The sequence below is a fragment of the Dasypus novemcinctus genome, chromosome 11, assembly GCF_030445035.2.
Source record: "Dasypus novemcinctus isolate mDasNov1 chromosome 11, mDasNov1.1.hap2, whole genome shotgun sequence".
Classification (NCBI taxonomy): domain Eukaryota; kingdom Metazoa; phylum Chordata; class Mammalia; order Cingulata; family Dasypodidae; genus Dasypus; species Dasypus novemcinctus.
The window spans coordinates 85,648,115-85,661,271 of NC_080683.1; the positions used below are offsets into that span (position 1 = coordinate 85,648,115).

At 39.2% G+C, this 13,157-nt stretch overlaps 1 protein-coding gene across 4 annotated transcripts in view; it reads left to right on the forward strand.

Annotated features, from left to right (window-relative positions):
• Positions 1-13,157, forward strand: part of FIG4 (FIG4 phosphoinositide 5-phosphatase) — a 143,664-nt gene that overhangs the window by 52,728 nt on the left and 77,779 nt on the right. For all 4 annotated transcript variants that reach the window (XM_058307276.1, XM_058307278.2, XM_071218628.1 and 1 more), the window contains 6 exons: positions 161-323; positions 734-831; positions 7,446-7,579; positions 8,851-8,967; positions 10,067-10,112; positions 11,054-11,202. In XM_058307276.1, coding sequence (XP_058163259.1) covers positions 161-323; positions 734-831; positions 7,446-7,579; positions 8,851-8,967; positions 10,067-10,112; positions 11,054-11,202 — 707 coding nt within the window. The remainder of the gene's footprint in view (positions 1-160; positions 324-733; positions 832-7,445; positions 7,580-8,850; positions 8,968-10,066; positions 10,113-11,053; positions 11,203-13,157) is intronic.

The following is a 13,157-nucleotide window of genomic DNA, read 5'->3' on the forward strand; positions in this document are numbered from 1 at the left end:
GCAAAGTTATACCTCCCTTTCCTCTGAATATTGATCAGCACTTACCACTTTTAAGACATTCTAAGAATAGGAATTGTAATTTCCTTGAATACTGGAATTTTTCCTGTTAAAAAATCCTAGAAACACAAAATAATATCTTTAGATGCATATTTCCTTTCAGGGTGACGTTGCAAATGAAGTGGAGACCGAGCAAATTCTCTGCGATGCTTCCGTGATGTCTTTTACTGCAGGGTGTTACTCTTCTTATGTACAAGTTAGAGGATCAGTTCCCTTGTATTGGTCCCAGGATATTTCAACCATGATGCCTAAACCACCTATCACATGTATGTAGAACAGTCTTTTTAATATTAATCCTTGTTTACCCATGTTTACAGATAATGAACTGTTATCACAGGAGTCTCATGAATGACTAGGCTTCACCAAGATTTTCATACTGAAAGATAGATAATTTAGAAGGGGAGCTTCTATTACTTTTATGCAAACATGTTACATTTTTCCTTTAATTTTGGCCCTTAGTAAAAGATTTACATCCCTCATCCTTCAAATTCGTAAATTCAGGATGGATAAATGAATGAATGTCCAATGTACCTCTCAAGAAGCATTCAGGAAGTGAAACTACTAGAAGATTAGTTGAATTGTATTTCTTTAAACAACAAGGAAAAAACCCTACCCATCTTTATTCCCACCCTTTAATTTTCATTCTGGTATTTATTCATCTTTTTTCCCTCCTCAGTGGATCAGGCAGATCCATTTGCACATGTCGCTGCCCTTCACTTTGACCAGATGCTTCAGAGGTTTGGCTCCCCCATCATCATCTTGAATTTAGTGAAGGTATGATGCATTTACCACTTTGGTTATGAAATTCAAACATACTGGGCAACCTTTTCCTCAGCATAAGAGGCATAACTAGCTGTATTTTACCTCTCTCCAGAGGAGACACTTGCAGATTGTCACACTGTGATGGCTTACCATACTAAGTCACTGTCCTTAGGACTCAGATTCCAGATGATATCTTCCCTGAGTTCCTTGGAGGATCAGTGGTTTGTTTCCAAGGGAAGAGGTGATGCAGTGTGCCAGGCCTTTGATTTCCTTGTGTGAACTATGTTTGGGTGAAATTATTTAGAAAATTCGGAGAAGGAACTAGGAATAAAACAGTCACAGCCTAGCCTTGGTACAACTTACTTCCTTGATAATCCATAAGATCTCCTTTAGTCAAATTAATATTTAATAATAGGATCTAGAGGCTAGATTCAGAAATTAGAGTACATGTGTGACTCTAGAATTAGGTAGGTATCTGAAAAGCCCAGACAAGGTAGTAGCATTGGCCTCAAAGTTCTCTGCTTCCTTGTCAGGGTGCACAGATTGGTCAACATATCTTGTGGGAATGGGGAGGCACCAAGGTCCAAGGCCTTGCATGGCAGTGCAGAGAGACCAGATAATTAACCTGCATCTGTTACAACCAAGTGAATTAGAAGATTCTCAGTTAGCAGCCAAGAATACCTGTAGAGTATGAAAGGGTTTTGTTCTGTTTTACTTTTTCATGTTGTAGTTGTCATGCTGGCCAACAACCCAGTAATGTCTGGCATTTTTCTGAGAGGTTGGTTAATAAATGTAACTTGATTTCATCAATGGCGAGACTTGCTTCATCCATTGTCAGTTGTTTAACAGGTATTTTTGAGGGGTCCCTGTGTGCCAAGGCAGGAATGCTTTCTATTAGACTAACAGTCTAATGGAAGAGATGAAGTAATATAATATGCAGCAGGCACATGGCAGGGTAAATGGGAGAGAAGTCTTTCCTGAGGAAGTGATGAGTCAGCTATTTCTTGAAGGACGTGCCATTGCCTTGGTATAAGATGGATGTGGTAGGTTTGAGGACCAGCAGGAAGGCCTATGTGGTCGAGGCCCATAGGGTGAGGGTAAGAGCCTGTTTTGAGATGAAGCTGAAGGGGTAGTCATGGTCAGACCAGGCAGAGCCTTGTAGTATGTGTTAATGAGTTTAGTCTTTATCCTGAGCATAATGGAAAGCCCCTGAAAAGTTTTATGTGGTTGAGAGGACCATGATCAGATCTGTGCTTTGGAAAGATTACCTTGACCTCAAAATAGAGAACGAGAGGGTTGTAACAGGGCCTAAGCGAATGCTAGAAGACCAGATAGAATGCCGACGTAATTATCCAGAAATAAGATGATTTTGCTTCAACTAGGTTGGTGTGTAAGAGATGGAGAGAAGTGGGTAGATTCAGTACACTTGGTGATGGACTGGATTTCAGATGAGAGGAAGGTGTCAAACTTGATTCCTAGTGTGCCAGAGGTGCCTAAGACTGCTTTCAGGCTCGATGATTCTCTAGAAGGACTCACAGGACTCAAAAACTGTTATAATCATGGTTCCTAATTTTTTTTTTTTACAGTGAAAGGATAGGAATAAAATCAGCAAAGGGAAAAGGCATATGGGGCAAAATCCAGGGGAAACCAGCCATAAGCTTCCAGGCAGTCTCTCCCAGTGGAGTCTCACAAGATGTGTGACAATACATGCCAACAGCCAACAGTTGGCCAACAGCCAACAGTTGCCATCCAGGGATGCCCACCTAAAATTGGTGTTGAATGTTTTTATTGGGAGTCAGCTACATAGGCATGGTGTACCTGCATGACTGACCTCAGCTACTAGGACTCCAGAACCCCCGAGGACAAACAGGTTTCCCATCGTCACACAGTTAAAATAAACTGTTTACTGTCAGAGCAGTACAGTATGGCCCAAGGTCTCAGATGTACAAAAACATTCTTATCAGAAAGAACATTCTAAAAACTCTGTGTTTAGTTTCCAGGAGCCATAAAGGGCCAGTTCTGAAAAAGGCCTTTCTTGGGAATGTGCAGGATTTGAGCTTTCCAGTCCTAATGAGTGACCCCTTTCTGCACACCTAGGTTTCCAACATACCCAGGTGGATGATTGTGATACCATTCACTGAAACAAGAATACTGGAAGAGGACTTGGTTTGTGAGGGAGGATCATGAGTATGTTTGGACCTGCTGAGGTTCAAGGTGATTTGGAGTCCTCTGAAAGGGGACACGAGCAGGTGGTTGATGTTTGAGCCCTGAGCTTGGAGGAGAGGTTTGGGCCGAGACATGATTTTGTGACTTATCTGTGTGCAGGTGATAATGGAAGGCATGGTTTTGAAAGGGGTATCCGTGAGGACAGTATAGAAGGAAAAGAGGAAAGGACTTGGTCTGGAGAACTCCCGGCTTTTAAGTCCAATTAGAGTGGGCTGAATCTATAAAGGAAAGCGAGAACAAACAGCCAGAAAGGTAGAAAACCAGAGGAATGGTATGTTGTGAAAACCAAGAGGAAGCCTGTTTCAAGATGGGAGAAGTGGTCAACAGCATCAAGCTGAGGGGTCAAGTAAGAGGAAAATGGGAAAAATGTCCACTGGAGTTAGCAACATGAAGGGCACGGATAGAAGTAGATCAAGGAGTGGGATAAAAGGTAGCAAGTGGTGGCAATAAGTAAAGACAATGCCTATTTCCCCCTCCCCGAGGGGGAATACCTGGAAGAAGATGAAGTGTTAGTGTTTTTACCAGTTTTTTTTTTTTTTTTGAGATCATCTCCATATGTTTAAAAAAGCTGTGGGTAGGATCTGTTTGAGAGGGAGAGAGAGAAAAATAAGCAAAAAGGGATGATCGATGGCATCTTATACTTAAGAGAATAGGAAAGGATGAAAGAATCATTAGAGCAGACAAAGAATAGTTGTGGTGCAGGTTTGTGTGTGTGTGTGTGTGTGCACATACATACACTCTCCCCTGGCAGCTTTACTTTCTCTGTAAAGTAGGAGGAAAGGTCATCTGCCGAGAGTGGAGGTTTGCTGGTCATGGAGAAGGCAAAACAGTCTTCCTGCAGTGAGTTGCCCAGAGACATTGGTGCAGTACTGAGGGCCAATTTCAGGTTGGCAATTGTGATTTTTTTTTAGTGGAACCATTCTGCTCTTGCCTGCCTTTTCCCAGCAGGGCTTGTGTATGATTGGATTCATTCAATTTACCAAGACAGGTATGACAAAAAAGACAGGACCCCAGGAGTTTCAAATATTGGCAGTAGTATAATTAAAGTGGACCATGGAATCCAAGCTGGATAAGAAGGGGACGAGAGATGAGGGCTGATGGAGAAAGTAGAGATGTCAGTGGACAGAGGTCCTCCTGAGCCAGGGTATTTCAAACAAGCAATCTGGAAAAATAGGAGGTTCTGGATGAGAGATTTTGAAGGCAGAGCAGTTACTGGTGACAGTGACTTGTTCCAAGATGTGCGGGTGGGAGTGGTGACTTGAGTAGAGGAAGAAGAGAGGGAACTGAATGTGGCCAGGGGGCTGGCAAGCCTTGGGGGGTGTGTGGGGGGAAGGGAGGCGGCGAGCCTCTGGCCAGGAAAGGACTGTGCAACTAAACACATGGGCTCAGAGGAGCTCAGGGCTGCGTGGAGGAATAAGGCCTGAAAGTGGCAGTGGGAGGAACGAGGAGGCAGTTGGCTGCTTTTCTTCTTTGCTGCTCTTTGGGTTGTATAAATGCACCTTACCAGGGATTGATCTGGTAAAGTAAATCATTCCAATATTAAATACATCATGTTCTAGCCTTCTCTTCACCTTAATTTGGAAGTTTTGTAATCACATCTCTCTCCCTTTCAGCTCAAAATAATATAAGGCAAAAATAGCTGAATAAACTGTAACCTTAAGCCTGGTATTGAACAGTAACTATGATGTACATAATTGAAAAATTAAAGTAGGAAGAACACTTCAATATTAAAAACACTCTTGAACATTTTTTTGAGTCAATGTATAGAAAATAAGATATTGTTAGTTTAGAAATAAATTACTCTTAAATCACTCAATTATAAGACATCACCAGAGTGTAAATTTAGAACTAAATTAGTGGGTCTTGTTCATGATTTACATAACCCCTGAAAAGCTGTTGTTAAATGGATATTCAGGTCTAGGATGATTGGATTAATTCTCTACTAATTGTGCAGATTCAAAAAATAATACTTGATACCTATGACTGTAGAGTGTTTTTTTTCCTCCAAATTTACCACATGTCACATTTACTCTTACATATTTAAAGGCTAGTCAGTAGATTTTTAAACTGTGCTTATTTGTTTTTCCATTTTAATTAAAAAAAAAAACACACAAAAACCTGGCACTAACTAGAGAATAAAGTGGAGATTAAGTTGTTATTTAGTGATATAGAAAGAAAAAAAATTTTTTTTTTTTGGTCACAGGATATTCTTTGTAGGATGAAGAAGACTTTTTATTCAGTTCACTCCTATTCCTAAAAGATAACTTTATTAACCTGTCATTTAGGAGTCAAAGAATGTATTTCTGTTTGGAATGATACTGAGGGGCATTACCTCTTTATTCTATCACCATATACCATTACTAAAGTAAAATACTTTTCTTAATTTCTTTTCTTCTTCACCCCAGCTGTGGAATTATAAGGCACTGGTTCACAGACATTTTGCAGCAACACGTACACCTTCAATGCTGCTACTTACTGGGTATCAATTGGAAGTCAAACTGGGATCCAGCATAAGCTGTACATCAGAGGTTTTTAATCTGGGGGGCCAGGATGCCTTTGGTGGGGGCTGTCTCTGAACTTTTTGACACTATATGAAAAAAAAAAATCACTGGTTTATGTGAAGTTTTCAAATTTGGTAGTTAAAGAGGCCTGTGACACTGAGAAGGTTGACTACTAAATAATCCACTTGCGCTAATCCACTGTGGGTACATTATATACAAGGCAGATTCTTTACACTGAAATCATCAAAAGAGTTTGATTAAATAACCTTTCTTCTCCATCTAACAAAATGTCTGGTTTGATATAAGAATTTCAAAAAGGTTTTGTTTTCCTAGTTGATTTAAAGTGCTTTTGAGAAAAAATCCAGTATATAATTTAATTTTCTCAGATATAAAAGTAAGCTAAATATATCTTCATCCTAAACTGATTAACAATGTTCGTACACAACTCTTATCTAATTCCTCCATTTGATTTATTCAGCTGAGTAAAATAAATGCACTTTTTTGTTTCCACAGTGGTTGTCTAAATTAATGACAATTGAAATGTGATCACCATGATTGAAAACAGTCCATTCTTATCTAGAAGTCAGCAATAATGCCTTAACATGATGTCGGTGTCACTATTGCTGAACTGTATTTCTTTGTTCCTGAGTAAAGGCCTGATCAGGATACAAGTGAAAATACCTCATTTTTATGGCGCACTTACCATGTGTCAGATGCCCTGAGAAGAATTTTTTTCTCATTTAAGTCTCACATCAGTGCTGTGCGGGAGATACCATTAGTAACTCCGTTTTATAGGGAAGTTGAGAACCTTGCCCAAGCCACAGGCCCAGTCAGTGGCAGAGCCAGCGTTTCAACCTAGGGGCATACTGCAGAGCTTGTCCTACAAAACCTTCATCCCTCTCATAGGCACCTCGAAGGAGGTGCAGCAGACAGGGAGACAGAAGGTAAGGTTTAGTCCCACAAACAGCTCTCACATTTGAGTTCATTCAACCACAGTGTCAAAGGGAAAGAAGTACCTGCCTTGGCTACCTCACAGGGTTTTTGAGAGCTTCAAATTAAAAAGCGTAAGAAGGCTACGAAAGCACTCTCCACGGTGCCAGTTGGGGATTACCATCCAGACCCAGTGAATTTCTGCCTGGGCCTCAGCTGGCTGGTGGTGCAGGTCTTTGAGGAGGGCTCCTCTATCAGAGTGGGCAGTCCCCTGTGGTGATCTGGGCCACCTGTGGCTGCGGAACGTTTCCAGAAGAAACCTCATCTCCTTGAGTCTTTAAACTCATTGTTTGCTTTAAGTCAAGGTGTTATTTTATTCCCTGCAGTGCCTTTGTTATTTATATCACTTTAATTTTATTTATTTATTTATTTAAAGATTTATTTTTCTCTCCTCCCCTCATTGTCTGCTCTGTGTCCATTCGCTATGTGTTCTTCTGTGTCCGCTTCTATTTTTGTCAGTGGCACTGGGAATCTGTGTCTCTTTTTGTTGCATCACCTTGCTGCGTCAGCTTTCCATGTGTGTGGTGCCACTCCTGGGCACTTTTTTTTTCGCGTGGCGGCTCTCCTTACAGGGCGTACTCCTTGCTCATGGAGCTTCCCTACGTGGGGGACACTCCTGCATGGCAGGGCACTCCTTGTGTGCATCAGCACTGCGCATGGCTGGCTCATTACACAGGTCAGGAGGCCCTGGGTTTAAACCTTGGACCTCCCATGTGGTAGGCGGATGCCCTATCAGTTGAGCCAAATCCACTTCCCTCACTTTAATGTTAGTAGGCAGGTTTCATTTCAGTGTATTTAAGACTTAGGCTTTTTTGTCTTACCTTAGCTGAAAATTTTAAAAATGTTAATAGTCTATTCCTCTGATTGAAGGTAATTAGAACACTCAAAATGTTTAATTTTTTGATAAAGGAACGGGAAAAAAGAAAGCATGAAAGAATTCTGAGTGAAGAGCTTGTAGCTGCTGTGATCTACCTCAATCAGTTTTTGCCTCCTGAGCACACGATTGTTTATATTCCTTGGGATATGGCCAAGTATACCAAAAGGTGAATAGATTTTCACATGGCTGCTTATGATATTTGCCTTTTCTTATAATGAAACATAGCAGGAAGCTGATCTCTTTGGTAAAGTAAATGTTATTCTAAGTTCCTTCACAACCTGCTGAGCGGTTGTTTGGTTGCTGTTACATAGTTTGAGTACTCAAGTGAATTGACTAAACCCTTTTTGGCCTACCACTTACACCATTTGCAAATTCTGTTTGATGCAGCTAGGCATTTCAGAACAGCTCTACTCCACTACTTGCAGGCATTAGTTTCACTTTTCCTACTTCATTCTCTCATATCACTTAATCACTTTCTCAGACACCACCTTCAGGTGATCTCATTCATTTGTGGATGAATCAACAGTAGCTCCCAACTAGTTTTAATAAATCCAGATTCCTTAGTGTAATGTTAAAGTCTCATCCCCTGGACTTATTCTTTATTCCCAGGCTATTCTGTTCCAGAAACCCTAGTCTTCATGGTCTGCCCCAAGTGTAGCAGCTGAGGTCCCTTCTCTGAGCCTTTGTTCCTGTCCTCACCCTCCCTGGGATGCTTTCCCATGGCTCTTTTACCATTCAAGATCTGATGCAAAACTTAGCTCTTCCAAGGAACTTTTTCATTAGCCATGCATTGTCTTTTTACTCATTTATTACTCATTTAGTCATTAGGTTTATTTTAAGATCTCATTTAAAAATATCATTACTATATTGTTTTGTACTTAAGTCTTCTTTTTTTCCAAATCATCATTTTATATAGTTAGGTACACACACACACACACTCTCTCTCTCTCTCTCTCTCTCTCTCAGTTAGGTACACACACACACACACACACACACTCTCTCACGCACATTTTCTCAGAGAATATGCCTGATTAAGGGTTGGCATCATTTATATTAATTTCTTTTCCACTTTTTTCTTCTCCTGTCACCCACACAGTACATTGTGCCCTTTTCACAATCTTTTTATGTATCCATATTGACTTGACTGACTTAACTCTTTTGAGCTGTGAAAGACTTTGGAAAAAGCTCTTGTGGGGATGTAATGTGCCAAGATATTTGATATTAAGTTAGTGGTCCTTCATGTTTCTTTTGCATCAGATATTGCTAGTTATTTTTTATACATTATATTCTAGAAATTAATTATGTGCCTGGGTGTCAGCCAAGATTGTAAAATTTAACCCCTAATTGCCTTAGACTTTCTTTGCTTTAGCTACAAAGATAAACATGCATTAAAACTTGGATTCTTCTCACTTTTCTCATTCTTCCCTCTCTTCTCAGCAAGCTATGTAATGTTCTTGATCGACTGAATGTGATTGCAGAAAGTGTGGTGAAGAAAACAGGTTTCTTTGTAAACCGCCCTGATTCTTACTGTAGCATTTTGCGGCCAGATGAGAAGTACGTATGGTGCTTACAAACATATCAAAAATCTTGCCCTTAAGGATAAATATATTTTAAATATGAACAGTGTGTACTACTTGGAAGATACATGAACTTAATCTTTGGAGAAGGGAGGCACGCTGCTCTTGTGATTGTCTAATGAGCATTCACTGTAAGCATTCAGTGGTGGTTATATGCCTTGAGATGGAAGCCTCATGATCTTTAGCTCTTGCTTCATTGAATAAACATTACATAAATATTTCTGTAAGGTAAAATTTTCTACAGTGAACTCTTTTTTCCAATAAGAAATAGGAGCAGAACGTATTTTACAAAAATATTTATCATTGTATAATAGTTTTTGTTCAAAATCTTTTTTCATTGCTGTGTTGTGAACTTCTTCACGTCAATGATCCATGTTTTATCTATCTTTTGGAAAACAAATATACATATATCCAGCATTTTCATTTAACATAGTAAACTTCAATGGTTAAAAAAACTATTAATGTGTATGTACTATACACTTTGGAAGTCATCCTTTTGGTATGGTTTGCATTGTTTGCATTGTTTATAGTTTGAATTTTAAGGCCCCTAAAAATTTAAAATAACTTACTTTATAGCTTACAAAACATATTTCCATGCATTTGTTAGCACATGGAATAGTCTCTAGAAAGAAGTCTGCAAAAATAATTAAAGAAATGTAACTCAGGCTCCAGTGGAGAAGATGGAAAATCCTAGTGTTGAGAGGAGAATGCTAAGTAAGGATAGGAAGATTTCATTAGGAAGATGCTCTACAGTTATATGTGTCTATAGATGCCAAAAAAGAAATAGGATTAAATTAAAGCAAGAGAGATTTTGGTGAACATAAAGGACAATACGTTAGAGTATGTCGGGCACAAGGACAAGCTGAGATGCTCCTTTCTAGGACTCTTGGAAAAGAGTAGAGATAGCATTCCATCTCAGGTTTTAAAAATTTGTGTATTCATTTGCTTTGAAGAGTAAAAGTAAGCAGAAAATAAGATTTCTTGAAACACAGTCAGTTCTATCATGTTGGTTCTGTGCTTCTTAACAAAGCAGAAGCTTTGAAAATGTTTAATAAATAATCTATTTTTAAACACAGGTGGAATGAACTAGGAGGATGTGTAATTCCCACTGGTCGCCTACAGGTACAGACATTATTATTTTAATAATCACTAGAGACTGTATACACAGTGTATAATGTTTTCTGAAAGCAATGATGGAAAGAGACAACTTTTCATCTTATTTAGTACAAAATTAATCATTTGGAAATGCATTTAAAATGACTGATTACTAGATTTTTAACTCTTATAGAAGTTTGTGTAGCTGAAATAATTTGTCCCATGGATTTTTTCTGTATATTAAATCTTAGTATTAGAAATAGAAACAAACAGAAAAGTGAAGAGTAAAGTAGAGTGATTTTGGAAAGCAAGCTAGGTACATACCCTCTGTTTATTAATTATGCTTTAAGAATGTAGACAGGGGAAGGATAGGGAGATTGAGAGGTGACTACTGACGGGTAGGGTTTGTTTGTTTTTTGTTTATTTTTATTGTCTGGAGTAATGAAAATACTCTAATATTGTTTAAAGTGATGAATGTACAACTCTACATCAAATCCTATTGGTTGTACATTTTGGATGGATTGTATGGTTTATGAATATATTTCACTAACACTGATTAAAAAAAGAATGATAGAGTCTCCCAACCACCAAATAATTAGATTGTACAGTAAAGGAGATATATCAGGAAAAAGGCACATATTTGACTAACTGGTACATGTGGAAAATATTGACTCCTTAATTTATTTTCCTTAGTTAAACTAAAGAAGAAAATTCAAATAAAGACCGGAAGGTTTAATGATACTGTTATAGCAGTGCTAAATGAGCAGCAAATATGACCTTTTATAATTTAAGAAATATTCTTCATTATTTTGACCTTTAGCTTTATATAAAAATACATAGTATTTGTTTAGGAATAAATCCCCACCACCTGTGGCCCTCTTTCTACTTTTTAATTAAAAGAAATAAAACATCTGGAAGCAGTTTTGGTTACTGACCAGTAATTGAAGATCTTATGGTATTATCTTTAGACTGGCGTTCTTCGAACCAACTGTGTGGACTGTTTAGACCGCACCAACACAGCACAGTTTATGGTTGGAAAGTGTGCCCTGGCTTACCAGCTGTACTCTTTGGGGATGATCGACAAACCTAATCTACAGTTTGACACAGACGCAGTTAGGTAAACCTTATTTCCTGCCTTATGATTGTTGGGAATGACAGAAAACAAACCTGTTTAGTAAAAGCTTTGATGAACTCATGTATTGACTGTTTTTTAGCTTCTCAAAAGCTAGGAGCTATTAATCAGACTAATTCTGTAATACATATTTCTATTGTGCCATGACTTTTATGTTTTTTGTTTGTTGTCAGTAAATTCTGTGTTCTTTAGATAAATCCAAAGAGCTTAGACAAACTAGTTTTTTTTAAAAAACAAAAACAAATCTAAACTACATTAAAATAGTAATGTACTTTCATATGTTTTGAATTAAATTTCATTTTCCTATTTATTGAATTTGGCAATATATTAGACTTCATTTTTGAAGAAGTTTTGGATCACAGAGAAGTTCAACTATGGCAGAGGAGGAGCACTGATGTGGGGTGTCACTGATGGGGGATGCATGGGTGGGAGGGAGTTCTCCAGGGTATGCATATAAGGTATATAGATATGTTCGGATGTTCATTGGGTATTGACATAGTGGGTAGAGTTTCACATGACAACTGAGGGAATGCTGAGTTTCCATTCCAGGGAACTCTGTCACATTCCCCACTGGAGCAGCAACAATCTCCCAAGTGCAAGGGCAAAGACCAGTGAGGAAGGATGGTCCAATGATAGGCCCTTGATACTGATGACTATGCTTATGAACCTGGGTGCTTGAAATTTCAACTAGGCCTAGAGCTTCAGGGTACCTAAGAGTTACCTCCTGAGAGCCTCCATGTTGCTCAAATGTGGTCACTCTCTAAGCCAAACTCAGCATGTAAATGCATTACCTTCCCCACAGTATGGGACATGACTCCCAGGAATGAGCCACCCTGGCACCAAGGGATTACTACCAAGCTGGTGATGCAACTAGAAAAAGACCTTGAATAAAAGGAGAAAATAGTAATCACAAATGAGTTTATATGGCTAAGAGACTTCAAAATGAGTTGGGAGATCATCAGAGGGGTTTTGCTTATGCACATCTCAGCAGGATCTTAGAGACAGCCAAAGTAGGTATAACCCCAGGTAGTGATGCTCTAGAGACACCCAGGTCCTATGGCCATGACCGATGGCTCTAGAGTTCAGTGCCTTGCCAGTGGGCCCTACTTTGGAACTTGTGCTCCTGCGTGTGATGGAGTTGGACTCAGATGTGACCTCTCTATACATGTCTCTTCTGTTACTTTTACTGAACCTGTGATTGGTGCTGGGGTTGGTATATGCTCAGGAGACTTGAATCTCTGGATTGTCTATGTGCCAGCTGGGCCCTAAGTCTCAGCAGAATTGCGACACCTACTCTCTGGTGGACTTACCCAGGTCAGCTAATAGACAGGTGAGGATGGTCAATCACCATACTAGGGAACTGAGAGAGTCTACAGTTGCAAGCAGGGAAATCCCGTCCATCAGTCATGTGGGATCTAAGCCCACTTTCAATTTAGAGGTGGAGTGGACTTCGTCATCCCAGGGTCCTCAGGATGGAGGAATAAAATATGGATTAGAGTGAACTTACTAGTATTCTACTATAGAATTATTATTGTGACTCTAGCAATGGAAGAAACTGTATCATTGATGTGGAGATAGTGGCCATGGGAGTTGCTGAGGGCAGGGAGAGAGAAGAAGAGGTGTGATATGGGGGCATTTTTAGGTCTTGGAGTTGTCCTGAATGATATTGCAGGGACAGATGCAGGACATTATATAACCTGCCATAACCCACTGAATGGACTGGGAGAGAGTGTAAACTACAATGTAAACTGTAATCCATGCTGTGTAGCAGTGTTTGAAAATGTATTCACCAAATGCAATGAATGTGCCACACTAATGAAAGAAGTTGTTGATGTGGGAGGAATGGGGGGGATGGGAGTGTGGGTATATGGGAACCTCTTATATTTTTAATGTCACATTTTGTACTATCTATGTATCTTAAAGAAAAAGAAAAAAATATA